General features: G+C 38.3%; 1 protein-coding gene across 4 annotated transcripts; it reads right to left on the minus strand.

The window, feature by feature from the left end:
- Window positions 1–29: 29 nt before the first annotated feature.
- On the minus strand, window positions 30–27,589 carry MDM2 (MDM2 proto-oncogene). 4 transcript variants are annotated; one of them, XM_044228859.1, is made up of 12 exons: window positions 27,270–27,589; window positions 26,680–26,751; window positions 26,442–26,526; window positions 23,165–23,239; window positions 20,774–20,907; window positions 18,830–18,879; window positions 15,172–15,239; window positions 14,950–15,046; window positions 9,495–9,655; window positions 4,483–4,638; window positions 3,681–3,758; window positions 30–1,087 (listed from the first exon to the last, which is right to left on the minus strand). In XM_044228859.1, exons 3-12 carry the CDS (start codon window positions 26,520–26,522, stop codon window positions 524–526), a joined length of 1,464 nt encoding a protein of 487 aa, XP_044084794.1. In that variant the 5' UTR covers window positions 26,523–26,526; window positions 26,680–26,751; window positions 27,270–27,589; the 3' UTR covers window positions 30–523. The 4 variants fall into 4 exon arrangements, with proteins under 4 accessions (XP_044084794.1, XP_044084793.1, XP_044084792.1 ...); XM_044228858.1 differs by having other exon boundaries at window positions 26,680–26,782; XM_044228857.1 differs by lacking the exon at window positions 26,680–26,751.

Raw genomic sequence — 27,589 nt, forward strand, 5'->3', positions numbered from 1 at the left:
ACCCAAAAATCACATTCTTGAAACAATTCTTAATCATTTAATATTTTTATTTGTAAGGCAATAAATATGTATACTACACCTAAAAATTTAGACAATTTAATGCAAAGCATGGTGAATGAAACTATCTGCAGATTTGAATGTTTTGTAAGTAGCATAATCACTGCATACCATAACCTGAATGTACATAACTTATATTCAAATGTCGTATTTTTTAAAATCAAGTACTTCTCTAAATTTTAAGGGAGTGGAAATCATTTAAGATATGAAGAGTAAGGGTTAAGGATGAGCTATATGTCCAATTTTAATTACATTAAAACCCAAATATAAACAAAAGTGAAATTTTTCTAAAAGAAGTACTTACTACTGCCCCTCCCAAAGTAGGTAAATTACACTACAGAGAAGAAATCTACATGTACAGATAATTTCTTCCATTGGTTATGTGTAAAAAAATAATTTTATGTTGTCTAAATTTTTAGGGTTATATAGTTAGAAATATAAGGCTCTACTTTTATAGGCATGTCCATTAAGGGAAATAAGTTAGCACAATCATTTGAATTGGTTGTCTACATACTGGACAGGGCTTATTCCTTTTCTTTAGCTTCTTTGCACATGTAAAGCATGCCATAAGATGTCCTGTTTTGCCATGAACAATGCAACCGTTTTTAGGTCGACCTTGGCAAATCACACAAGGTTCAATGGCATTAAGGGGAAAACTAGATTCCACAACTTCTTCTTTGTCTTGTGTTTCTTCCCTCTCAAACTCTTTGACATCTTCTTGGCTGCTATAAATGATGCTATTAGAAGTTGATGGCTGAGAAAAGTCCTCACTTTCTTGGGATTGGGAGGCTTGTGTGATTTTATCATCATTTTCCTCAGCACACGGTTCTCTGGAATCACTCACTGAAGATTTTTTACAATCAGGGACATCAAAGCCCTCTTCTACTTGTGTTGAGTTTTCTAGTTTGGCTTTCTCAGGCATTTTCCCTTTTTCTTCAGGAAGCCAATTCTCACGAAGGGCCCAACATCTGTTGCAATGAGGTGGAAGAGGAGGATTCATTTCGCTGCACGAAGTACACTTCCAATAGTCCTTCAATGAAAAAAGACAGTTTCTGTAACCCTTTAACAACTAGTCACAGCCAACACTAGCAACTGCAATATGTCTGAAGTACAATCTAGCACAGAGTTCAATTTTCAGCACTTCATGTCTTACATAAAACATCTGACATGTAGCAATTTTTCCTCAAGCATGAGATTATAAAGTACATAATTTTTTAACCAAACCATGCCAAAGAATCCTAAAACAAAAAATGTATTCACCATGATCTTAGCCACATCCCAATAAAGTTTTCTGTTTAAGGACACAGATACAGTTGGTTCATTTTACTAAAAGTGTGATGTAGTCTTTTATTCTGAAATGAGGTCTGTACTCACTTCACTCCCTTAATTAAAGGCTAAACCCTGGATACTGTAGCCAACGTCCACCCAATCAATCTAGATGAAGCTACTGCCCAATGTGCCAGTGAAAAAGACTGCCTCAGAAGTGCCCTAAAACCTGGGCTCAACTGAGTGTTCCCTAACTTCATCCACAAAGGAAACACAAAACTTTTTTTTAGCAATCACTGTCAGCTAAAATCTGTCATCCTTGTCATTACCCAAAATGTATGTCCCTTATTTATCTATACTTCCTGTGTACTCATCTCTGTAAGTGCTAACTGCTTCTCCCATACCTCAGCTTACTTCCCAAACCTTTCTACCATCACACAATGTGGATAATAAACTCCCTTACCATCCCCAGACTCTTTAACAAACATATCCCTATCCCTTCTCTTAACTACAACATGGTTCTTGCCTAAGGAGAATTTCCATGTAAAACGTGCCATGATCAACCATTTCTAAATTGCCTCACAAATTAGCAGCAAGGATGGAGATGACTTCATTCTCCCACATTAGTTCTTTCAAGTTTTCAAACTAGGTTGCTACCTAACTGATAAAACCAAAGACAAAAGTTTTGTGATATGGGAGAGAGAATGCTTCAAAGAGTCTAATAAATTTTAGAATCTATGTTTGACATCAAATGAATCAACCAGTCACTTGAATTATTTTCTAACACAGCAAAAATTTTTTTTCAAAACTCTTACAATTTCATCTTTTTTGCATTTTGATAATAACTTTTCAACTCAGCCAAAAAAGAGATTTCCCATTCAAATGTAATTAAAGGTAATATTAAGAGCAAAAATTAAAGCATTAATATTGAATTAAAAAAACACAACTTACCTCAGAAACCCCAAGAAGCATATAATGTAAATGTTTTTAAGTCCTGAATTCTTTTATTATTACTTTTGTTTTTAGAGAGGGAGAGAGAGAAACTTAAGCAGGCTCATGGTAGGCACAGGGTCAATGCAAGGATCCACGTCAACAACCCTGAGGTCATGACCTGAGCCAACATCAAGAGTTGGACAACAACTGACTGAGCCCCCCAGGCGCCCCTTGGTCCTGGGTTTTTTGTTTTGTTTTAAGATTTTTATCTATTTATGTGAAAGAGAGGGCACACATGCATGTGGGGGGGGGGCGGGGAGCAGAGGGAGAGGGACAAGCAGAATCCGCCCTGAGCGCTGAGCCGGGTGCAGGGCTCAATCTCATAACCCTGAGGTCATGGACCTAAGCCAAAATCAAGAGTCAGGACACTCAGCTGACTGAGCCCTCGGGGCACCCGTCCTGAACTCTTAAATAGCAAATCCTACCTACCACATTGCCTAGTACAAATCAACAAGATTGGCAAAATGTTGATAACTATTAAAACTGGGTGATAAATACACTAGAGATACATAATCCTACTCTCTAGGCCATATATACTTGAAATTTTAGATTAAAAAACTTCGAAGTTCAGGGGCACCTGGGTGGCTCAGTTGGTTAAGCATCTGCCTTCAGCTCAGGTCATGATCCCAGAGTCCTGGGATTTGAGCCCCACATTGGGCTTTCTGCTCAGTGTGGAGCCTGCTTTTCCCACTCTCTCCAACTGACCCCGGCCCCTACTTCTGCTGTCAAATAAACAAATCTTTAAAAAAATTTTTTTTTCCAAAATTCAAATGCCTGTCCCCTGCCCCCCAACACAAACCGTAAAAATTCAGTAATGGGTGCCTGGTCAGCTCAGATCATAATCTCAGGGTCCTGGGATCGAGCCCCATATCAGGGTCCCTGCTCAGCAGGGAGCAGTCTTCTCCCTCTCCCTCTGCCTGCAGCTGCCCCTGCTTGTGCTCCCTCTCTGCAAATAAATAAAATCTTTTTTTTTTTAAGATTTTATTTATTTATTTGACAGACAGAGATCACAAGTAGGCAGAGAGGCAGGCAGAGAGAGAGGAGGAAGCAGGCTCGCTGCTAAGCAGAGAACCCAATGCAGGGCTCGATCCCAGGATCCTGTGATCATGACCTGAGCTGAAGGCAGACGCTTTAACCCACTGAGCCACCCAGGTGCCCCTGTAAATAAATAAAATCTTAAGAAAAAAAAAAAATTCAGTAACAGATTCCGACACAACAAATGAAAGAACAAAACGCTTTACAACTTTCTGAAAACATTTTAATTTTATAGAAATTACCTCATGTCAGGAAGCAGACTAGGCATATTTTTCTAACCTTAACCTCTATGTTTTCTTAATTTCTTAAAAAGGCAGATGTATACTTACAGCTAAGGAAATTTCAGGATCTTCTTCAAATGAATCTGTATCACTCTCCTCTGCCTGATACACAGTTACTCGATATACCTAATAAAACAAATCTATTAGCACCAACTCATCATCTTTTTTCCTTAACCAGGAATGAAAAGCACGTATTACTATATATGAGAAATTCTGAGACAGAGGTCAAATGGAATAAGTGTAAGGGTGGAAAAGTGGAGAACCATGAAATCCTGACTCACTATGGTTAACATATAGGCAACAGATAGGATGTTTAAAATGAGTAAGGCAAAAAATTCAATATAAGCATTTTTATTTTATAAATATGGAGATATTAAGTAACTGTGAAATAGCTAGCAATGTTGAAGGTAATCACCTCCAGTGACTTTAACCGTGTGCACACTCTTATAAAAAGTAAATTAATATTTTTTAAAGGAAATTAATATTAAAAGAGGGTATTTTTTAAATTTATTTTTTTAAATAAACTCCACTCCACAATATGGGGCTTGAACTCATGACCCCAGGATCAAGAACATGCTCCACCTACTGAGCCAGCTAGGTGGCCCAAAGAGGGGAATTTTTCTTAAAATAAGACTATTACAAAAATGTTCATTGACTTTATGCCATTTATAGTTACAAGAATATAAATCAGACAACATGGAACTACAAAAGCTTCAAGTGACAAAATATTCTAGTTTGAACAAATCAAAAGTCAAAAGTTAAGTGAAATCAGAGTACATTATTATTTCAACTATCAATGAATACAGAAAATATTGAAGGACTTTAGACATAATTAGAGAAATAAAACTACCTCATCATCTTCATCTGAGAGTTCTTGTCCTTCTTCACTAAGACTATAATCTTCTGAATCGAGAGACTCAACTTCAAATTCTACACTGAATTGATCTGAAACCGAATCCTGCTCCAACCAATCACCTGATTGTTCACTTACACCAGCATCAAGATCCTAAAATCGGGTGCGGGGGGGAGGAAAAAAAAAGTTACTTAAAGTACATTATCTCTTGGCCTCTTAGCTTCCTAGCTCATCCCTGCAGTCCCATTTCCTCCGTAGATCCCCCTGCACAATGACACTAGATTAAGATTCTGGGTTACTATTACATCAGTATTTTCTTCCCCATTCAAAATCTCCGTTCAAAAGGCTAAATCCCTTTGACAGTCAAGGTTCACACACGACCATATTAACATTTTCATCTTCTCTCCAACCAGACACTCCCTCCCCTGCAAATCCCCCAAATATGAGCAATCAGCCAGATCTACATTTTTTTTTCCCTCAACCAAACTTGGCACTTCGACTTGCACACTTTACCTCTCTCACTGGAGTAACTTAATAGTTTTTAAGTCCCACTCATCCTTTTTTGCTAAAGCTTCTGTCAATACCACAATTAAAAGAGCACTTCTCCTTTTAATTATCTTTACTATTTACATATCAAATATATTTATATACATAATTATAATTTTAAACATAAATTATGCATAATTTTGCTTGCATGAGTCTTAGATATCAGAGTTATACACACCTTAAGAGTTAAAAACACGTCTTAATCTATATCTTCAGATTGGTAGAATGCTAGTAGCTACAATCCACATAGTAATTATGGGATTTATTTTTTTAATGATTTGAGAGAGTGAGCAAGCAAGCGAGAGAAGAAGGGGGAAAGGCAGAGGCACAGGGAGAAACAGACTCCTCACTGAGCAGGGAGCCTAACCTGAAGGCAGATGCTTAACTGACTGAGCCATCCAGGCACCCCATGAGATTTATTTTATAATGAACTTTGAGAATAATCTCTTTGGAAGAGCTTTCAGACATAATTTTTTTAGATTTTTAAAATTCTGCATCAGCTCATGTGGTTCCTCATTTCATAGTTTAAGAACCCTAGTAAGACCATCAATCCCGTAATATTTGCGGTCACTGACAAGAGGAACATATACAAAGCTCAAAGCTAGAACTAAAAAAAGAGGAATATAAAGCGGAAAGGTCTAAGAATCAAGATACAAACATTCTTCTAGATTTGCCACTAAGGAGCTATTTAACCTTGGACATATTTAACCTGTAAAGACCACAGCTACTTCATCTCTGAGAGGAGTTTAAATTAAATGATCTTTAATATTTCTATTATCTATAAAAATGAAATATCTTATAAACACTGAGGTTAAAAGACTTTTTTATAGTGAAGTTAGGAAAGCAGTAGTAAAAGTAAAAATGACAAGCTGCATTTCTAATTCTTTTTTTTTTTTAAGATTTTATTTATTTATTTGACAGACAGAGATCACAAGCAGACAGAGAGGCAGGCAGAGAGAGAAGGAGGGGAAGCAGGCTCCTTGCTGAGAGGAGAGCCCAATGTGGGGCTCGATCCCAGGTGCCTGGGATCATGACCCGAGCCGAAGGCAGAGGCTTTAACCTACTGAGCCACCCAGGTACCCCTGCATTTCTAATTCTTAACAAAGATTCTATTAACAGGTTAAAATTATACACCAAGCTAGGATACAACCTCTAATAAAGTAACCTAACAAATTGAATATGTCAATTAACTAGAATTTAGTGCACTAAGTTTAGAATATGGGGATAAATCACAAGACAGACTGAAGTCTCAGCAATTATCTTCTGAGGTACAAGTTGGCAAAAGTACAGCCGACAGCCCATCTACTTCTATAAATCCAGTTTTACTGAGCCCAGCCATTTCCTGTTGTCTACAACTGCTCTAAGCCTGACAGCACACTGAGTAGCTGCAACAAAGACCACTGGCCCACAAAGCCCAAAAGTTTCTAGCTGGTCCTTTACAGGAAAATTTGCCAACTCTTGTTCTAGGGTGCTATGAAGAAAGTAAATTAAAAGCTGTTTTTTAACATTTTGGCTAATGTTCAAAACAGAATGACCCAGAAACCTTTAAAGTATTGTACATGTAAAAAGCATCAGAAAGACCTTAACTTTTGAAGTCAGAAGTCCCTGGTTTTTGCCCCAATTTCAACTGTGGCAGTTATGGGATCTTTTTTTTTTTTTTTTTTTTTAAAGATTTTATTTATTTATTTGACAGAGAGAGATCACAAGCAGGCAGAGAGGCAGGCAGAGAGAGAGAGGAGGAAGCAGGCTCCCTGCTGAGCAGAGAGCCCGATGTGGGCCTCGATCCTAGGACCCTGAGATCATGACCTGAGCCGAAGGCAGCGGCTTAACCCACTGAGCCACCCAGGCGCCCAGTTATGGGATCTTAAGTTATTTAAAACCCTCAAGTTTATCTTTCCCATTTGTAAATGGAATTTGAGGCTACTGAAATATATAAACTGCCTAGTACAGAGCCTAGAATATAGTTATATTTTAATCAATTTACTAAAACCGTAAGAAAGACGGAAGACAAATGTACTTTTCTTTAACCCCCTTCACAAACTGACAAACACCACCACCAAATGAGGAAGCTAACATTTTCATATCGGATAAACCAAAATTAAGGGGAAAAACCCTGCCCTACCAAAAGCTTTCACAACTAGAAACTAAGCCTGAAAAACTAAAAACTTAGTTTTTAATAGAATTTTTAGAAGACAATATAGGAGGGACTAAGAGAAAAAGAAATACCCTCTGTTTCTTTGGTAACAAGGCAGTGTCCCAGGTAAAAAGCAAAAACAAGGACTTTAAATATCATTTAACTAGAATTCCGAAACAACTTTAATAAAGACTGTAAGTTTAACAGGGCACAGGAGTCCTATTTAAATCATTTCTAAGGAAAAGAATTATCCAAACATGGGGTTTGTGTACATGTAAAGTTTTCTTTAATTGGATTCAATTTTCAGACTGGCATGTTTGCCCTCAAGATCCTGTATTTTTTTTTTTTTCCATAACATTTATTGAATGTCTCAATTACCTGTTTCATTGTTGATGATGTGTCTCCCGATGAGGGTAAGGACCGTGTCTACCTTGACTACCACTCCACCCCAGCGCCAGACAGAACCTAGCACAGAAAACACTGGCAGACCCACTGACTGAAGAACTTGCTCTCTGTGACATCTACTGGCCTACAGAAGTAACAGCTCTAGTAAATCTCAACTCTGGAGGTTCCACCTGTATCCATTAAAATCATTGCTTGGAAGAGAAAAATGTAACATAATATGTGTAAAAAGTAACAATACAGAAAAAGTAAGAATAAGGTTACTATCACAACTGATTCAGTCCCCTACACCTTCTAGGAACTATAAAATGGATCACGAATATCCAAAATAATGACACTGAAGTACTGCCAGATTAAAAATAAAAGTTCCATTTTTCATATTGTAAAGACAAATGTTTACTGACAAGAAAAATAATATTCCATTTGTCAGGAATTCTTGTTAGCAAAAAAAAAAAAAGATTTTTTTTTAAAAGACTTTTATTTATTTATTTGATAGACAGAGAGAGATCACAAGTAGGCAGAGAGGCAGGCAGAGAGAGAGGGGGAAGCAGGCTCCCTGCTGAGCAGAGAGCCCGATGTGGGGCTCGATCCCAGGACCCTGAGATGCTGACCTGAGCTGAAGGCAGAGGCTTAAACCACTGAGCCACCCAGGCGCCCCCCAAAAAAGATTTTTTAACCAAACTTTTTCAATAACATCTCTGAAGATTACTCCTAATGCTTTGGGATTTTGTTATCAATAATCAGAAAGTGCTAAAACTCTCCCACCATCCATGCAGTAACATACCTACATTCCACAGCCTTAGTAAACAGACCTTTCCTGATATCTAGGCCTTTGTATGGCAAATGTGTACCTTAGACTATGGTGACTAATTTGTTGGTAGTTACAATAATAAAGATACTGTTACTCTAAATCTTCGAAACAAACCTGCCTTAGAATTCTAAGACAGCTAACTGAATCAAATTTGTTTTTGTTCCCTTGTTTTTTAAAAAGTAAAACAACAAATCCTCAGACTACCCTATACTCCAATTTATTTGAATTTACTATTGATGCAGTGGCTCACAAACATTCTCCAATATTTGGAATGACATTAACAACATTAATATCAGTACTAATCTTACCAACACACCCACAACTATCTCCCACCCTTCTCTCAAACCTGGGGTTGGGAGTAGAGATGATCTATACAGTAGTTTTATTTTTAAATATTTATTTATTTATTTGAGAAAGAGAGAGCGCGAGCGCGCACAAGCACGCATTCACAAGCAGAGTGAGAAGCAGGCTCCCCAGGGAGCAGGGGATCGAAGGACCCAGGGATCATGACCGGAGTTGAAGACAGCCACTTAAACCAATCGAGCCACCCAGGCAGCCCTAGTAGGTTTTTTTTTTAAGATTTTTTTTTTTTTTTAATTTATTTGACAGAGATCACAAGTAGGCAGAGAGGCAGGCAGAGAGAGAGGAAGTGAAGCAGGCTCCACGCCAAGCAGAGTCCAATTCGGGCCTCGATCCCAGGATCCTGGGATCATGACCTGAGCTGAAGGCAGAGGCTTTAACCCACTGAGCCACCCAGGTGCCCCAGCCCTAGTAGTTTTATGGGACAGAAAAATTGAGCACTGTGTATGACAGCAATTGCATAGCATATATGTGCATTTTATCCAAACACTTATTAGGACTGCTAAAACTAGATTTTAAAAACAAGAGTCTTATTTTTTTTTTCTTTAAAGATTTTATTTATTCATTTGACAGCACAAGCAGGGGGGAGCAGCAGGCAGAGGGAGGGAGAAGCACGCACCCCACAGAGCAGGGAACCCCACGCAGGCCTCAATCCTAAGACCCCAGGACTACAACCCTAGCGGAAAGCAGACATTTAACTGACTGAGCCACCTAGGTGCCTCAAGAGTCTTGTTTTATTTAAAATGAAAAGATTACCGGATTTGATGGCGTCCCTGTTGATTCACTGCTACTGCTTCTTTCACAACATATCTCCCTTATTACACACAGAGCAAGGCTTTCATCAAAGGAAAGGGAAATACTATCAGACTTGTGGCGCTTTCTCTGCCATTCTCCAGGTAATTCATCTGAATGTTCTTCTGGATACATAAAGACAGAGAAGTTAATTAAAACCCTATATGTGATTCATTTAGCAAATGAGCTACCGTAAGTACCTACTTGTACCAAAACAATGAAATTAAACAGAAAGAGTCAATTACTACTATTTCAAAGGCGAACAGCTTTACTGGTTCTGTCCAACTAAGAGCTATGACAGAATGCTGTATTTGGGGGGCACCTGAGTGGCTCAGTGGGTTAAAGCCTCTGCCTTCGGCTCAGGTCATGATCCCAGGGTTCTAGGATCAAGCCCAGCATCGGGCTCCCTGCTCAGCGGGAAGCCTGCTTCTCTTTCTCTCTCTCTGCCTACTTGAGATCTCTTGTTTGTCAAGTAAATGAATAAAATCTTTAAAAAAAAAAAAAAAAAAGAATGCTGTATTTTTTTTTTAAGTAAGCACTACACCAAATGTGGGGCTTCAACTCACGGACCCAAGATCAAGAATCACATGCTCTACTAAGCCAGCCAGGTACCCCCAGAACACTACATTTTAAAAAATCTTTTCAAGCTTGTGAGGTATGTGGCCAGCTCAGTAGGAGGAACATGTGACTCTTGATCTCGAGGTCATGAGTTTGTGCCCCACATTGTGTGTAGAGATAACCTATGTACATATGTAAATAAACTTAAAAAAAAAAACTTTTTAAGCTTCTTTCAGAATGTCATCTCCATTACGTCACAACTTATTCACTTTTTTTCAAAGATTTTTCATTTATTTGACAGAGATCACAAGTAGGCAGAGAGGCAGGCGAGGGGTTGGGGGGAAGCAGGCTCCCTGCTGAGCAGAAAGCCTGATGCAGGGCTCCATCCAGGACCCTGAGGTCATGACCTGAGCCGAAGGCACAGGCCTAACCCACTGAGCCACCCAGGCACCCATATCACAACTAATTTAACACATGTAGAGCTTTCATGAACCAATCTAAATTTCTGTTAAAAGCATACTGTAGGGACACCTGGGTGGCTCAGTTGGTTAAGCAGCTGCCTTCGGCTTGGGTCATGATCCCAGCGTCCTGGGATCGAGTCCCACATCAGGCTCCTTGCTCAGCAGGGAGCCTGCTTCTCCCTCTGCCTCTGCCTGCCTCTCTGTCTGCCTGTGCTTGCTTGTTCTCTCTCCCTCTATCCCTGACAAATAAATAAATAAAATCTTAAAAAAAAAAAAGCATACTGTAGTATTACGCTTAGCAAAATAAGTCAATCAGAGAAAGACAATTATCGTATGATCTCCCTGATATGAGGAAGTTGAGAGGCAACGTGGGGGGTTTGGGGGGTAGGAAAGGAATAAGTGAAACAAGATGGGATCAGGAGGGAGACAAACCATAAGAGACTCTTAATCTCACAAAACAAACTGAGGGCTGTGGTGGGGTTGGGGGGCGGGTAGGGAGAGGGTGGTTGGGTTATGGACTCTGGGGAAGGTATGTGCTATGGGGAGTGCTATGAAGTGTGTAAACCTGGCAATTCACAGACCTGTACACCTGGGGCTAATAATACATTATATGTTAATTTAAAAAACAAAAATTTTTTTTAAAAAGCATACTGTAGGATTTAAGATTTGTTTCTGAAAAGAACGAAAAATGTTTAATTTACTTAGATGGTTTTTTTTTTTTTTTAATGATCCACCTATTTTAGAGAGAGATTGAGCAAGCATGAATGGGAAGGACAGAGGGAGAGAATCTTAAGCAGATTCCATCCTCAGCACAGAGCCCGAAGCAGGGCTGAATCCCATGACCCCAAGACCATGACCTGAGCTGAAACAAGTCAGATGCCCAACTGACTGAGCCACCTTGGCACCCCCTATTTAGAAGGTATACTTAACATTCCACAATTTCCTCAGTACCCTGTATTTTCAATAGGAATCAAAACCAGTGATGGTTTCTTTTATTTTAAATAATGAATTATCTCTGACTTAGAATGTTACCAAATCTGTCAGGAACATAAATGAGTCTTACCATGTAGTATATTGAATATAAAAATAATTTCCAAGTGAATTAAAGAGCCAAACACAAAGAATAAAACCATCCAAATACTTGTAAGACAATTTTCTTATAATACCAGAGTAAGGAAGTATAACACTCAAGAAAGTATAGCTCTCAAGAAAAAGTTTACCAAGATTAGACTATGTTGATTAAGGTTTACACAGCAAAATAAAACTTAAAAAGCAAATGTCAAACTGTGAGAAAATATCTGCAACATACATAAAACAGCTACTATCCATTATATATAAGTTCTCCCACCAATTAAGAAAAACAAAACCTGATTTAAAAAATAAAAAGTCAAGGGAAGACTGGGTGGCTCAGTCAGTTAAGTGTCTACTTTGACTCAGGTCATGATCCTGGGGATCCCCTACAGGGCTCTCTGCTAAGCAGGAACCTGCTTCTCCCTATCCTTCTGCACCCCCTACTCACACATGCTCTCTGTCTCAAATGAATATTAAAAAATATATATCTAAGATATGAAAAGGCAATTCACAGAATACAAAGAACTAATAAACATATGAAAAAATCTCCTATCTCTTACTGACCAAGGACATGCAAATTAAAACAAGATACCATTTTTCACCCATAAGAATTATGAAAGTTAAAATGAGGGAGAGTTTCAAAAGATTTGAGAGGACATTTTTATACACTGTTGGCAGAAATATAAAATAATACATTTTGTGGGCAACCTCTATCCTAGAGATTGAAAGAGAAATACCTGCATAACCACAAGGATGTATGTGGCAAGGTGTTCACTGCAGCCTTGTACGTAAGTACCAAACAGGGTTATGGGATTAAATAAACTATAATCCATATGCCTGAAATGGGTACAACTCACACACCTCTGCTCACTCCATTTCCTTCTCTTGACCTTCCTAGCCAGAAGACCTCTTTTTCCTCAATTCCCCACTGTTATATCCTATATTTTAAGTAATTCTGTGTTGATCTCCATAAATAGATCAAAAGTTTTTTTTTTTTTTTAAAGATTTTATTTATTTATTTGACAGACAGAGATCACAAGTAGGCAGGGAAGCAGGCTCCCCACTGAGCAGAGAGCCCGATGTGAGGCTCAATCGGAGAATCCTGGGATTCTGACCTGAGCTGAAGGCAGAGGCTTTAACCCACTAAGCCACCCAGGCACCCCTAGATCACAAGTTCTTAATAAAAGTTCTTAGTCATGTTTGTATTCCGTGCAAAAGGTGATCTTGGTTGAAGCCTAAACCATGCTGATTCATAATTTTTACCTCCATAAATAACATTTGGGGCTTTTTTTGTGACTATTAAAGTATTACTCATTATAGAGATCTTAAAAAAATAGAAAATTTTTAAATGTATATCAACTGTAGTGCTACCACTGAGATTACCATTAAAATTTTACTGTAATAATTTTCCAGTTTTTAAAATTTCCTTTTAAAAACGTATCTGAACCACACTAAAATGTACAATTTGGGAGTGGCTGTCTCTGAAATCTTCTTTTACATTACTTTTAATGGCTGCAGAAGATGGTGTCTGTGACACAGGTTCATACACAACTTATTGTTTTTTTAAAAAGATTTTATTTATTCATTTGATAGAGCATGAGCAGGAGGGAGAGGGAGAGGGAGAAGCAGACCCCCAATGTGCAAGAAGCCTGACACAGGGCTGGATCCTAGGACCTGGAGATCATGACCTGAGCCAAAGGCAGATGCTTAACCATCTGAACTACTCACATGCCCCTATACTGTTCATTGTAATTCAACAATTTAGTCTACAAAGCACCTGCTTACTGTCTGGCACAGTGCTAGGCCATGGGTATACAAAAGTGAAGCCAGCCATCATCCCTGCCACCAGTTTAATTTCAAATATCAAGGCAACTGAAACATAATTATTTCTTAGCAGGGAGCTAAGGAAAGGAAGAGAGAATAGCCTTTCCAGCTGGTTAGAGACAGCCTCTCTGAGAAGGTCACTCTTAAGCAAAAACAGAAAAATGAGGAGCTGATCATATAAGCAGAGACAGGAAGAACTGCTGGCAGAAAAAAAAAAATCTGTCTGCAAACATCCTTAAAGAAGGAAGAATTTTTTTTTTTTTTAAAGATTTTATTTATTTATTTGACATAAATCACAAGCAGATGGAGAGGCAGGCAGAGAAAGAGAGAGGGAAGCAGGCTCCCTGCCGAGCAGAGAGCCCGATGCGGGACTCGATCCCAGGACCCTGAGATCATGACCTGAGCCGAAGGCAGCGGCTTAACCCACTGAGCCACCCAGGCGTCCCAAGAAGGAAGAATTTTTGACTTGAGGAACCAACTAATTAGTACAGTGGAAACAATAAACGTAGGGGGAAAAGGCCAAAAACCAGGTTAAAGGTAGATTTTTTTTTTTTTAAAGATTTTATTTATTTATTTGACAGACAGAGATCACAAGGAGACAGAGAGAGAGGAGGAAGCAGGCTCCCTGCTGAGCAGAGAGCCCGATGCGGGGCTCGATTCCAGGACCCTGGGATCATGACCTGAACCGAAGGCAGAGGCTTTAACCCACTGAGCCACCCAGGTGCCCCATGGGGGAACTTTTTATGTAATAAGGGTATAGCACTGTCAAGTTTAAGGTGAATATCCTTCAAATACATTATAATTATCTCACTTCTCTTTAAAACTTATTTGGAATTCATTTTGGCATACGGTACAGACAGAACTTGTTTTTTCTTCCCCAGATAACTAACCATTTGTTCCAGTCCCATGGAGTTAACAAAATATCCTCTGTCCTTACCGCCCTGTGCCCTCATGTACACTCTAGTCCAGGTTTGTCTATTCTATCTCACTGATCTGCTGAACTCTTCTTTCATCTGAATCATACAGTTTTAGTCAGTATGACTTTTGACCAGGCAACAGCCTCCTCCACTACCTTTTCTCTGTAAAAATGTTTTAGCTATTTTATCTCATCTTCAGATCTAAAGGTTACTCATTTTGCTTATTTTAAACTCAGTGGTGTGTTTTGTCACTTATGAGAAACAACGAATACTTTAACTGGTAAAGTAACTAAGGACTAAAATAAGAGTTTATACACTTGTTCTCTATTACCTTGAATAAGAGGCTGCTGGCTAACTATGAATTCCAGTGGAGCCCAGGAAATTGTGCCTACTATAGTCAATCAGAAAAATGTTGCTAAGAAAGCAATTTTTAAACCAAATAAATCACATAAAATTAAGAATGAAACTCAGAAATTCACCTAAAGCAAAAAAAAAAAAAAGCACAATTTCATTAAGTCTAAATGCATTAATTTTATTAGAGAATAAAGAGTAAAAAGCTGTTTTAAAGTGTTAAATAATCATATATACCTGTCTCACTAATTGTTCTCCTTCTAGATGAGGTAGATGGTCTAGAAACCAAATCTGAAGATGAAGGTTTCTCTTCCTGCAACTCTTGCACAGGGTCCTAAGCATCCAAGAGGGGGAAAAACAAACAAAAACGAACTTTTAACACCAGGAAGCTAAAAATAATTAAAAATAACCTAACTTTCAAGAAACATTAAACAAAAATGTGTTCATTTCAAAGATTACCTTTTGATCACTCCCACCTTCAAGGTGACACCTATTTTCACTCACAGATGTGCCTGAATCTGATGATTCTGATGGGGGGGGGGAATAAACAACATAACAACAGAGAATCACAAAATAGGAAAAAAAAAATTAGTCTGTCAGTCCAAGACAAACTCCTTACACAATTTAACCTTTCAACAAACAGTAAATGTGTATCTCCCAGGAGCCAAACCCATGCTAGATACTGGAGATGTATATAAGATAATTCAATTTTATTTTATTTTTTTAAAGACCTTATTCATCTATTTGACAGAGATCACAAGTAGACAGAGAGACAGAGAGGAAGGAAGGGAAGCAGGCTCCCCGCTGAGCAGAGGGCCCGATGCCGGGCTCCATCCCAGGACCCCAGGACCATGACCCAAGCTACGGGCAGAGGCTTTAACCCACTGAGCCACCCAGGTGTCCTAAGATAATTCAATTTTAATACAGAGTAGTTTTCATTAAGAGTAACAAAAGTATAATAAACAGGATAAAAGAAGTATTATAAGGTAAATCAGTGAAGAACACAGAGCAATGATTATTTGGTAGGGACAGGGCCGGGTCTGAGGAAAAAAGAATCAGAAAGTTTCACATAGTAGAATTTGAAGAAACAGGACTAAAAAAGGCTATTCCAGACTGAGGAACACCCTGTGAAAAAAGCACCCAGAAGTGAATTACCAATGCTTTGTTGTGGGGAATTACAGGGAGTCAATTATTCCTGGTATACAAGCAGGATGACAAAGGACCCTGTGTGTCTTGTGAAACTGCACAAGGACAGCAACAAAGCTGCACCCATGCCCTCAAGCCTGCATCATCGCATTCCTCCCAGCAACACTTCAGAAGCTGCCCTGTGGCACTGCTGCAGCCACTCACCATTAAAAAGGTTTAATCCAATAGATAAAACCGATTTGGTAGCTCACAGCAAATTTTTTATCCAGGGAACAATAAGGAACCCCTAACTGGTCATTTTAAGCAGAGGAGCAACAAATTACTTTGGCAAAATAGAAGAAAAAGAGAGCAGAAGCAGGGAAGCCAGTACTAAACAGTTACAGCAGTAATACAAATGTCAAATTATTAAAGCCTAAACTAATGCATGGAAAAAAAATCAATTCCAGAGAAGTTAAAAAGGTTAAAACCAACAAGGCCTGGTGTCTGATATAAAAGGCAAGGGAGAAAGGTGTCAAGGACTCCCAAGATTCTGCCCTGGATGGATAAATGGGTGGTACCATTCACCAAGAGAGAAACTTCAGAAGGTAAACAGATTAAGAAGGAAAGATAATGAATTAAGTGGATGAAACTCATTCAGGTAGATGGGTTTAATTCATAGATGGATGTACAGACCTAGAGCTCCCAAGACAAAATTTCAGATAGGAAATATGCAGTTGCCAAAGGTCATAATTAAATACTCTTTGTTATTCCCTTGGAAGCATTTTCATTTTAAAAGGTATGTCAGGCCCACGCATTAGTATTTTGGAATTATTCACATTATCATAATAGTTTCTTTACATTATGGGTTATGTATTATACTGATTTTAAGTTGTACATATAGACAGGTTATATTTTGTTTTAATAGAAGACCTGTTACAATTCAGATGTAATAAAAAGGAAGTACTAGGTGTGACGGGTTGAGAACAGTTACAGGAGTTCTAAAGTTAATTCTTCTAACTAAAACCTGAAACAAACCCAGAATGGAAATAACCTAAGTAATCTACAGGTTACCATCTCACTAATATAATTTTCCTAGTAATCTAACAAGGTTTCTTTATGTGAATGAATGAACACATCAGGGATAATATTTAAGAAAACTGAAAATACTACTATAATAATATAGTTGTTTGTCTTATTTGCCTTCATTTGATTTCATAAAGAGCTTTGTAAAACATTAAAACATATCACCAGTCTAACAATCACTTTTACTCTAGGATAAGACAGTGATGCCCTTTTCTGGGTCTTAAGTCCTAACTGTGGAAGAGGATTCAACTCAACACATTTATTAAACATCCTATTAATAAAATACTGTAGTGCTGATGCATAATACAAACCTGATTAGGATACAAGAAAAAGAAATACAAACAAGTACAATAAAACAACATAACAATAAAGTCTCAATACAAACTAATGGAAGGACAAAACAGTGGCCAGTTCACTGCAGGAAGTAAACAAGCTTCTGAGAACAGTTTTTAATTGTAATTCAAGACTGGGCTTTAAAAGATCTATGGCGTGTTGGGAGCCAGCTCCTACTGCTACTCAAAGCAGACCGTGTACCTTTCTTACCAACTCCATATATATAGCCTGAAAATGGCCAAGGTGGGAGTTACTTACACCATGGAACTCAGCAAACACCAAAAATCAGGACTTTTCCCCCTGAAAAGTGGGTTGCTAAACATTTATCAGCATATCACTGTATATGTATATGTTTATCTCTCTGAAATAAGAATCCAATGCTTTCATCAGAGTATCCAAGGAGTATGTAACCCAAAAATAACCAGTTAAGAACTGCAAGTCTACAGGTAGGGAACTTAAATGCCACTTACTGGAATAAATTGATACAAGTTTTGTCTATTATAAAAAACAAACAAAAAAGGGCTCATCCATTCAAACTGTCCTACTTAGGTATCTGTATTACTTCCCAAGCCTTTCAAAACGTGTTTCAAGGTTTGATCATACGTTGAGTAAGCATGGCCTTGAAATTATCTTTCAGAAACAATAAATGTTGGTGAGGATATGGAGAAAAAGGAACCCTCATGCACTGTTGGAGGGAATGCAAACTGGTACAATCACTGTGAAAAACAGTACGGAGGTTTCTCAGAAATTAAAAACAGAATCATCAAGGATCTGGTAATTCCACTACTGAGTATTTACCCAAAGAATACAAAAACACCAATTTGAAAAGATATATGCAGCATCATTTACAATAGCCAAATTATGGAAGCAGCATAACCGTCCATCAATAAATAAATGGATAAAGATGTGGTATAAAAATACACAATAGAATAGTATTCAGCCATAAAAAAAAAAAGAAAGAAAGCCTGCCATTTGCAACATTATGGATGGACCTAGAGAAAACAACGTTAAGTGAAATCAGTCAGAGAAAGACAAATATCACATGATTTCACTCATATATGAAATTTAAGAAACAAAACCAAGAAAAAAGAGACAAACCAAAAACCAGATTCATAACCATAGAGAACAAATGATGGTTACCAGACGGTAGGTGTGTAGGGGAATGGGTTAAACAGGTGATGGGGATTAAGGAGAGCACTTGTCATGATAAGCAACTGCTAATGTATACGGAATTGCTGAATCACCGCATTGCAAAGCTGAAACTAATGTAACACAGTATAGTAACTATACTGAAATTAAAATAAAAATATAATTTAAAAATAAAGTGTTTATTTGTGAAACCTCCCCCCACCGCCAGAAAAACCAAACAGAAATTATCTTTCAAAACAAATTCTAATACTGATATCCCAAGGCTTAAATTGATGGAATAAGGTATTTAACTTTACATATCGCAAATATGCCTTAGAACCTTAGTATTACGCTGTTTTAGTTCATGTAGTTCATTTCTTCCTGTTAAATGACTCCACATACACAGGATGTGTTCAAAATACTTTTATGGTATTCAAAATTAACTTACCATGTTGATTGACTACTACCAAGTTTCTGTAGATCATTGTATATATTTTCCTTGTAGGGAGGAAAAGAAAAAATATACATTTTAAAATAAAAATGTACTAAACTGGACTTGACCAGACTTTTAAATACATATTAGTATGAACTATACTGTACACAAACTAAATTTTAAATCACTGTATACAAACTATATCACTGGCAAGCTTCTAGCTAATTATCATGATTGATAAAGGTCATAATTAAATACTCTTTGTTATTCCCTTGGAAGCATTTTCATGATAATTAGCTGCACAACGATTATATACACTTACTCTTACTAATCACGAAGGTGTCTCCAGCTGAAAAGACTTAGTATCTCCATTTCCTGAAATGTGCCTTATTTGGACTTTACCAAAAGACCCAAGGGAATGGGTGTGAATGCAGAAAGCAGGTTGACACATGTATTTTCAAACAGAAAGTTTTTAGCCCTGTGCTTAAAGCTTAGAAGCAAACTGCCTAAAAAGGCAGTGCATCACACAAAACCCACTATAGGGGAACTTGATTTTGACTTCTATTAACCATGGACCAATCACCTAATGGATTTTCTTTTCTGATCTTAAAATCTATTAAAAGATGAAGCTTCCTTCATTCATTTAATAAATACAGACTGAAAAGCTACTATGAACCACTGTTCTAGAAATGGGAAAAAAGGAATAAAATTGTTTCAGGTGAAAAGTATTCATCCCATTTATTAAGATATACATGCATGCTAAGGCTCCACACAGATCGTACTAAACCAAATGGGAAAAGGAATTCCAAATGTAAGGCAAGAAAGACTGCAAAAAGTCTTCATTTCCCAGTAGAGTAATTCTAGAAATGTTATCTGGGTTAAATTCAGCTGATTAAGTGCTATAATGCTATATGAAAAAATCTCTAGAGTAAGGCTCAAACTTAAGCCTTTACCACAGTGTAGTCTAAAGACTGTCTTTTGACAGTAACTGCAATAATAATATTCTTTAACACACAGTAACTGTGACTAACATTTACTTTTAAAGATTTTATTTATTTACTTGTCAGAGAGTGCGCATGTGCACACAAGCTGGGTGGGGGGTGGGTAGCAGCAGGCAGAGGGAGAACCAGGCTCCCCCATGAGCGAGGAGCCTGATGAGGGACCAATTCCAGGACCCTGGGATCAAGACCTGAGCCAAAGGCAGATGCTTAACCAACCATGAGCCACCAAGGCGTCCCAATTTCTTTTTTTTAAGATTTTATTTATTTATGGAGTGCCTGGGTGGCTCAGTGGGTTAAGCCTCTGTCTGGGATCAAGCCCCCCACATCGGGCTCTCTGCTCAGCGGGAAGCCTGCTTCCTCTTCTCTCTGCCTGCCTCTCTGCCTACTTGTGATCTCTGTCTGTCAAGTGAATATATAAAATCTTAAAAAAAAAAAAAAAAAGATTTTATTTATTTATTTATATGAGAGAGAGCATGCATGAGCCAGGGGAGAGGGAGAGTAAGAAGCATGCTCCCTGCTAAGCAGGGAACCTGACTAAGGGCTCAACCCCAGGACCCTGAGATCATGACCTGAGCCAAAGTGAAACACTTAACTGAGTCACCTAGATGTCCCTGAGACTAATATTTAAATGATTCCTATGTGTCAAACACACACATTGTCTCTCTATAACCTCGACATGAGGTATTTGTATTATGTCTACAAGCAGGGTAAACTGCGGCTTGAGAGAGTTACCAGTTTACCTAGACACAGCTAGTAAATGAGAGCTAGGTCTCAAACCTGGGTTTATAAGATTCCACAACTGAGATTCTAAAGCAATATGCTATATTACTAAATTAAATTTTAGCACCTTTTATATAAACAGCAACAATTTTTCTCTGACAAAAGGCAGTGAAGATGGAGGTAAACTGAAATATTTGCCCAGCTGGCTTTTTACAATGCACTAAGCTGAAGAATTTACCTGTGCTCTTTCACAGAGAAGCTTGGCACTCCAAACAAATCCCCTAGAAGATCATTGGAACAATACACAATATGCTGTTGCTTCTCATCATATAATCGTTTAGACATAATATACTGGCCAAGATAAAATATAACCTGAAATAGAAATGGGATTTCTGAGCATTAAAGAAAATTAAATGTTAGTTTCAAATACATTCAGTATCTCATTTATCTAAAAATGGTTAAACAACCTGCAACCAGACCCATAAATGTCTGAAATAATAACCATTCTTGTACTCTTAAAAAAGCTCTTAAATCTTCTCCTTTTAATCTGATGGGAGTAGACACTGTTTCTCCAACTCACTTAAATCAAGTGTGTGTGTATGATAGACTTTAACTCTGCCTAGAAACCTAGGTAGTACATACCAGGAAGAAGGGAAAAGGCAGCAAAATGCAAAACCAGTGAGAGCAATAAAAAGCTGCAAAATCAAAACATCAACTAAAATAGAGCAGTGACCTGGAGTCATTTAGCAAATAGTAAACAGTCCCAAACACCATACATCTCAACAGCCTCTGAGGTCATTGCGGATGAGAACGACAGAAAAGTGACCAATTATATCTACACAACAGTTTGGAAGAATTCTGTGAATAAAATACACTCTTGAAGATGTCAATATAATCTAGGAATAATATTCAAAATAACAACCCTGAATCATGCGTATCCAGTTAGATTCTGTATGCTCCACTAAGACAAAGAAGTGATACATCTTAAGACATCCACATACAAACCTATTAACCACCTAAATATGCAAATTTTTTTTTTTTTTACGGTTTAGACGTACTTCTACAAGTACTGTTTCATTCTTCTGATATTTCATAGAATTGTTTTCACTGTATTAGAGATAAGGAAATGGGACCCAGTCTCCTGACTACTAGTCCAGTTTTTTTTCTACTAACCCATACTAGCTGTCATCACTCTTCAATATGCCCCAGAACAAAGATCCTGCAACTGAAAACTCAGACAATATGTATATATTACTATTAGATGGTTTTGCATAAGCATTCTACACCTTTATAATGGCCCAATCAATTTTCTCCTCCTTTCTACTATTATATGCATGCCTTTTGTTTCCTTAACCAATTAATCACATGATGATAATGAGGTCAAACCCAAGTTATCAGCCCTAAATGCATCCTTAACCTTGAAAATATCCTAATCTCGACACTTCCCTGCAAGCTCCCCTACCACCTGTAGATTTAACTGGTTAAGCAGGCCTCAAACTTAAAGGAATATTCCCTGGTGACTATGGATTGAAGATAAGTTGATAAGTGGGAAAGGAAGAAGAGAACCTACAGACCTACCAAACATCCCTTAAGGAATTTCACAAAAAGTGTGGCTGAAAAGGAAAATGGTGCAGAGTCTCTTCCTGACCCACTATCCTGATGTAGGTAAGTTACTTCAGTGTTTTAAGCAATCTGGGCCCCATAAACTAAGTGGGAGAGATGGGGGGAAAGGCACATTTCATTCACAATGAAATTTTGCCTAAGATGGCCCAATCTCTCACTGAAAATCATGCTTCTGTGCACAAATTTAAAGCTAGAGAACATTACATTGAAATGTATCCATTAAATAGAACATATGTTCATGAATCAGCTCACCTCTATCCCAGAAAGATCAGTATACTGTAATCATGTATCTCTAGTGCAGAAGTTCTTAACCTGGGATCCATGGATGCCCAAGAAGTCCTTGGATAGAATTCAAGGGGTCCATTAATTTGGATGGAAAAAAAATTTCTATCGATATTTTCACTAACTTTTAACTGAAATTTAGCTTTTCCTATTATGAATATAGGCAACAAACCACAAAGTATTGGTAATACCTGTGATTTCTGTCACCAATACAAATCACAAGTGCTTTCACATACTATGCTTGCTGTAAACATCTGAAAATACTAACTATACTCCTCACTACTTTGAAATTACATTTATTATATCTGCTGCTAAATCTTTTTATTTAATGTGTTAATTAAAAAAACACACTCAAAAGAGCATATATATCACAAAATTGTCTACTATTTTGATAACTCTTTTACATAATTTGTTTCCTTTGTAATCCTATACATTTTGGTTCATGCATTTAGAAACAGGATTCTGAGAAGACTCTACCAGTCTGCCAAGTGGGTCCATAGCACAAAAATGCTAAGAACCCCTACAGAGCCTCCCTCTGTCTCACAGTTCCTAGTGAGAAATGATATTCAAGTATAATTAGAATTTCAGCTTTAAATTATAGTCCAAATGACAATACTTCGTATTTCTGCTTACTAAAAAATCCCTCAATATAGCCAACTTCTCCCCATGACTACATGTTATTAGCAAGATATTAGTTATCTTGTTAACTCTTAATTTAGCTTACCTCTTTCATAGTATAAGTGTCTTTTTGTGCACCAACAGACTTTAACAACTTCAAAAGCAAAGGCTTTGGTCTAACCTACAAAGAACAAAAAGCTGCTATTATACTTCCAAAATTATTCCACAACTGTAAGCCCCACAGCAAGCATTTCCATGAAGATTTTCAGTAAAAGTAGGAGTTATATTTAACATCTCACAAGGTTAGAACTCAAAATCTAAGTCATAATGTTTTCACTAAATGTAACAGTCTACAGAAACTGAGTATCATAGACTGTCAAGGCAATTCGGAAAAAAAATGCTGAGATTTCATTACTATGCAAATAATCACAGAATCCTCAAGTATCATTAGTTGCAATCAAACACAGTATGCATGCCAAGGCAATGAAAATTAATTCTCTTTCCTCCAGCCATTTCTATTATCTGCTTAATACCTTACAAACTTAACTATAAATGGAATTCTCCAATGAGATTACCATAAACTAAACTGCAAAATCCAAGAGAAAAGGGTAAGTCTTCAGGGTAAATCTGTTTCCCAATCTTTTCTTTCCACACATCAGGCTCCTGAAAGCTGGAGGATTTAAATAACTAACAAGGATAATTAAGAGCAGATCTGAGGCTGCAACTCACAACCCTCAACTACAAACCAGCATTTTCTTCCTACCACATCATGCTGCCTCTTAGTGGGTCTACTTTTCCAAAGATCTACTGACAAACACTTATTGAACTTTTACCATGCACCAGACAGTGCTAGGTATCAAGCGGGGGGAGGCGGGGGATGATAAATACAACAGGAGTTGTATTCAAGGAACCTACCAACTAGATCAAGGGCCAATTTTTTTCTATAAAGAGCAAAATAGTAAGTTTTAAGCTTTTCCTCCCAGATGGTCTAACTCAGAAGTACAGATATGTAAACCAAAGGCCATGACTACATTTCAATAAAACTGTATTTACAAAAATAGGTGGAAGGCCAAATATGGCCCACAGGCTATAGTGTGCCTGACCCTAGAGGTTTTGCAAGTGGTATTGAGAAAGTAACTGTCAAGGAGGCAGGAATATAAGATATTCTTTCTCCCCGTTGCTGCATCAAAATCTTTAAAGCTCAAGTGTCTTTATAGCTTGCCACCACCACACAGACTGGTGCCTTTGTACCTCTCTTCAAGATACTCCTGTCCTTTGCCTAACTTTAAAATCTAACAGCATCTCGGTTTGGAATCTAACTCTCAAAACCAGATTTAAGAAAATTGCCTATTTCCAACTAATTAACAGACTATTATTTAATAACCAAAAAACTGGGCACGTGGGTAGCTCAGTCATCTGCCTTCAGCTCAGGTCATAATCCCGGGGTCCTAAGATCCAGTCCCAATCCAGCTCCCTGCTCAGGGTGAAGACTGCTTCTCCCTCTCCCTCAGCACCCTTCTCCTGCTCACACTCACTTTCTCTCTCTCTCAAACAAATAAAATCTTTAAAAATAATAATAATAACCAAAAATCTTAAAATACACAGTAAGTGCAGTATTCAATCATTAACTACAAACGTGTTCTGATCACACCTTTTTGTGGGTATCCTTACACATACACTTTACTTGAGAGATAAAAAATTACTTTTTTTCCCCTCTTAAAATTTTATGTATGTTATATTAAGTTCAAACTTCACAGAAAAACTCAAAGTAAAAATCTGCAATGGAAAGCCATCAGTTTTTTATTAAGACCTAAAAGACATGCAATAAGAAAACCATAAAAGAAAATACCATTCTTAATCTTACATGTAACAACAAAAAGATATATTCCAGATGAAGATCTAGATGTGAAAATCAAAAATACTACCAGAAAATACAGGACTATAGCTGTATAATCCTGGGATGGGAGACGTCTTCCAAAGCTTGATATGAAACGCAAAAACCAACAAGTCAATAAATTTAACTTCATAAAAACATTCTCAATAGGAAAAACACAACAAAATTAAATGCAACCTTTTTAAATGATAAAAGTTACATATATTTGGGTGCCTGGGTGGCTCAGTTGGTTAATCGAATGCCTTCAGCTCAGGTCATGATCCTAGAGTCCCAGGATCGAGTACCGCATCAGGCTCCCTGCTCAGTGGGGAATCATCCTCTCCCTCTGACCCTCCCCTCTCTCTCTCTCAATTCTCTCTCTCAAAAAAATAAATAAAATCTTTAAAAATAAAATAATATAAAAGAAGTCTGAATATGAATTTCTTTAAAAAATAAAGTTACAAATATTTGAAACACACAGAACTACTAGAAATTAAGAAAAACACAATAAACCTAAAGGAAAAGTGGACGGAGAAGACCAAGCAAATCCCAGAAGAAATAAATGATTTAACAAATGACAATATGCCCAATCTCAAGAGAGATCAGGGAAATACAAATATAAACAATGATATAGAATCTTTTACCACAAAAACAGCAAAATAATAATAAAAATTGATAATATTTAAAAACTGGTAATATTCAGTGTTGGCAGTGGTGTAAACTTTCACAATCTTTTGTTAGCAAGTTATGAATAGCAATCAAATATATGCACAGTTTAGGACCCAGGAGTTTACTTCTGTATACAAAATCTTACAGGAGTCACGTAACATAGGATACACATACAAAGTAGGACTATTTGTAATACTCAAAAACTAAAGGCAATTTTTAAAAAAACCTATCTGAAAAAACCTATAGCAGAGGCATAAATATTTAGAAAGGTACACTAATGCTTTGGAACACTAGGGAGCCATTAAACAGAATTCTATAGATTCATTGACATGGATGGAATATGCACCACACCTGTCTTAACAAAACATGACAATAACAGATTAAAATTTGCCCTTACATAGAGACACAGGAAAAATCTGAAAGAAGACATGGTTTAAAAAAAAAAAAAAAGACTAGAATTTTCAAAAGCTTTCACATTTTACATTTCTGTAATGCCTAAAATCTTTACAAGCATGAACTGCTTTTATGACTTTTAGACATCTAATAAGTTAAATGCTGACAAGTCAAAACAGGAAAAAAAAAAAATCAGTCAGTAACAAACATAACTTCAGCATCCATGCTGAATGAACTCAATTCTAAATCCAGGGTAATAAAGGACGAAGAAAATAAATACCGATTCTTACAAAATCAGCTTTTACATTTGTCCCCGGCATAAATGGCAGAATTTAAGCTGTGTACACAGTATCCCTTAGAGGACAATACTGTAAATGGGGTCTATGGAATTTAGTAGATGACCTCATAAAATATTCTGAAAAGTTACACTTGAGACAAAGATACCAACCAGGGTCTCTTGTTCCGAAGCTGGAATCTGTGAGGTGCTTACAGCACCATCAGTAGACACAGACATGTTGGTATTGCACATTTGCCTACAAGTGGGAAAAAGAACACAAGATAAAAACTTGAAATAATGAAACGTCTGTGGAAAAAAACCAGAGTCCTACAGAAAGGATATAAATAATGCCCTTAAGTATTGCACTTATGAAAACTAAAGCCAGTAGTAGTAGCAAGCGGGTCCTTACCTGGATCAGTGTAGAGTAAGTGCTCTACGTCGCTGACCCCGGGTACCTATCTGCAGTCGCCGGCGAACACAGCTGGGGAAAAGCCTGGTTTAAATAGCCCCAGCTGGAGACAAGTCAGGGCTTAGCTCCTTTGACTGCGTCTTAGGAACGTGTCCGAACTTGACCAGCCCAAAGGGAAACGCTGAGTCAACGTGCCCACAGAACCGGCCCAAACTCGCCCAGACACCGCTCCCGGTTCACGCAGGTTACCGAACAGGCACCTGTCATTATCCGGACCGGGAGCCGGGAGACTGCAGACCACGGCGCAGCACACCCCCCGCCCACGTGACCTTTACCCCGACCACCCGCGGAGCCCCCGGGCCCCCGCCCGCCCGCCCCGGGGCCCCAAACCCCGCCCTCCTCCCCGGCGGCGACAACCTCGCGTCCTACCAACAAAAACCTCCCCAAACCCACGTGCCCCGCGCCCCCCCCACCACCACCACCAAACGCACAAAGGCTGCGAGCGGGATAGAGGCTGCAAACGACTGCGCGCAGGGAGACCCAAGTCACAAAACAAACCCAGAACTGCTCACGCGCTTCCCGGCCGGTACCTGCTCTTCACCAAGCGGCGTTGTCCGCGCCTGGAGTAGGGGGGTGGCGGAGACCCTCGAGACTCCCAAGTTCCCTTCACTGGGCGCGCAGAAGCCCGACGCCCTGGGCCTCAGCGACCATTCCACTCGCGGGGCCCAGGCCCCCGGGGCGCTCCCTCGCACCAGGTCCAGAGAAGGAGGCCCCTGGCAGCGAAAGCGGCAGGACCTCAGTCCGGGGAGCAGGGCTGCCTCCGAGGCTGTGGCTCTTGCTCCATTTTCCTTCCAGCCACACAGGGCCACAGAGGCCCCAGAAGGAGCCGAGCCAGCCGAGATACGCCCGA

This window comes from Neovison vison, chromosome 12, assembly GCF_020171115.1.
Source record: "Neovison vison isolate M4711 chromosome 12, ASM_NN_V1, whole genome shotgun sequence".
Classification (NCBI taxonomy): Eukaryota; Metazoa; Chordata; class Mammalia; order Carnivora; family Mustelidae; genus Neogale; species Neogale vison.

What these genes read in the sequence shown, in the direction of transcription:
- MDM2 (XM_044228857.1), bottom strand. Translation starts at nt 26,522, where the DNA reads ATGTGCAATACCAACATGTCTGTGTCTACTGATGGTGCTGTAAGCACC. An exon ending in AAGGTGGGAGTGATCAAAAG is followed by an intron (nt 15,047 to 15,171) that starts GTAATCTTTGAA and finishes TTGGATGCTTAG; the next exon opens with GACCCTGTGCAAGAGTTGCA. An exon ending in TCTCAGATGAAGATGATGAG is followed by an intron (nt 3,759 to 4,482) that starts GTAGTTTTATTT and finishes TTGTTTTATTAG; the next exon opens with GTATATCGAGTAACTGTGTA.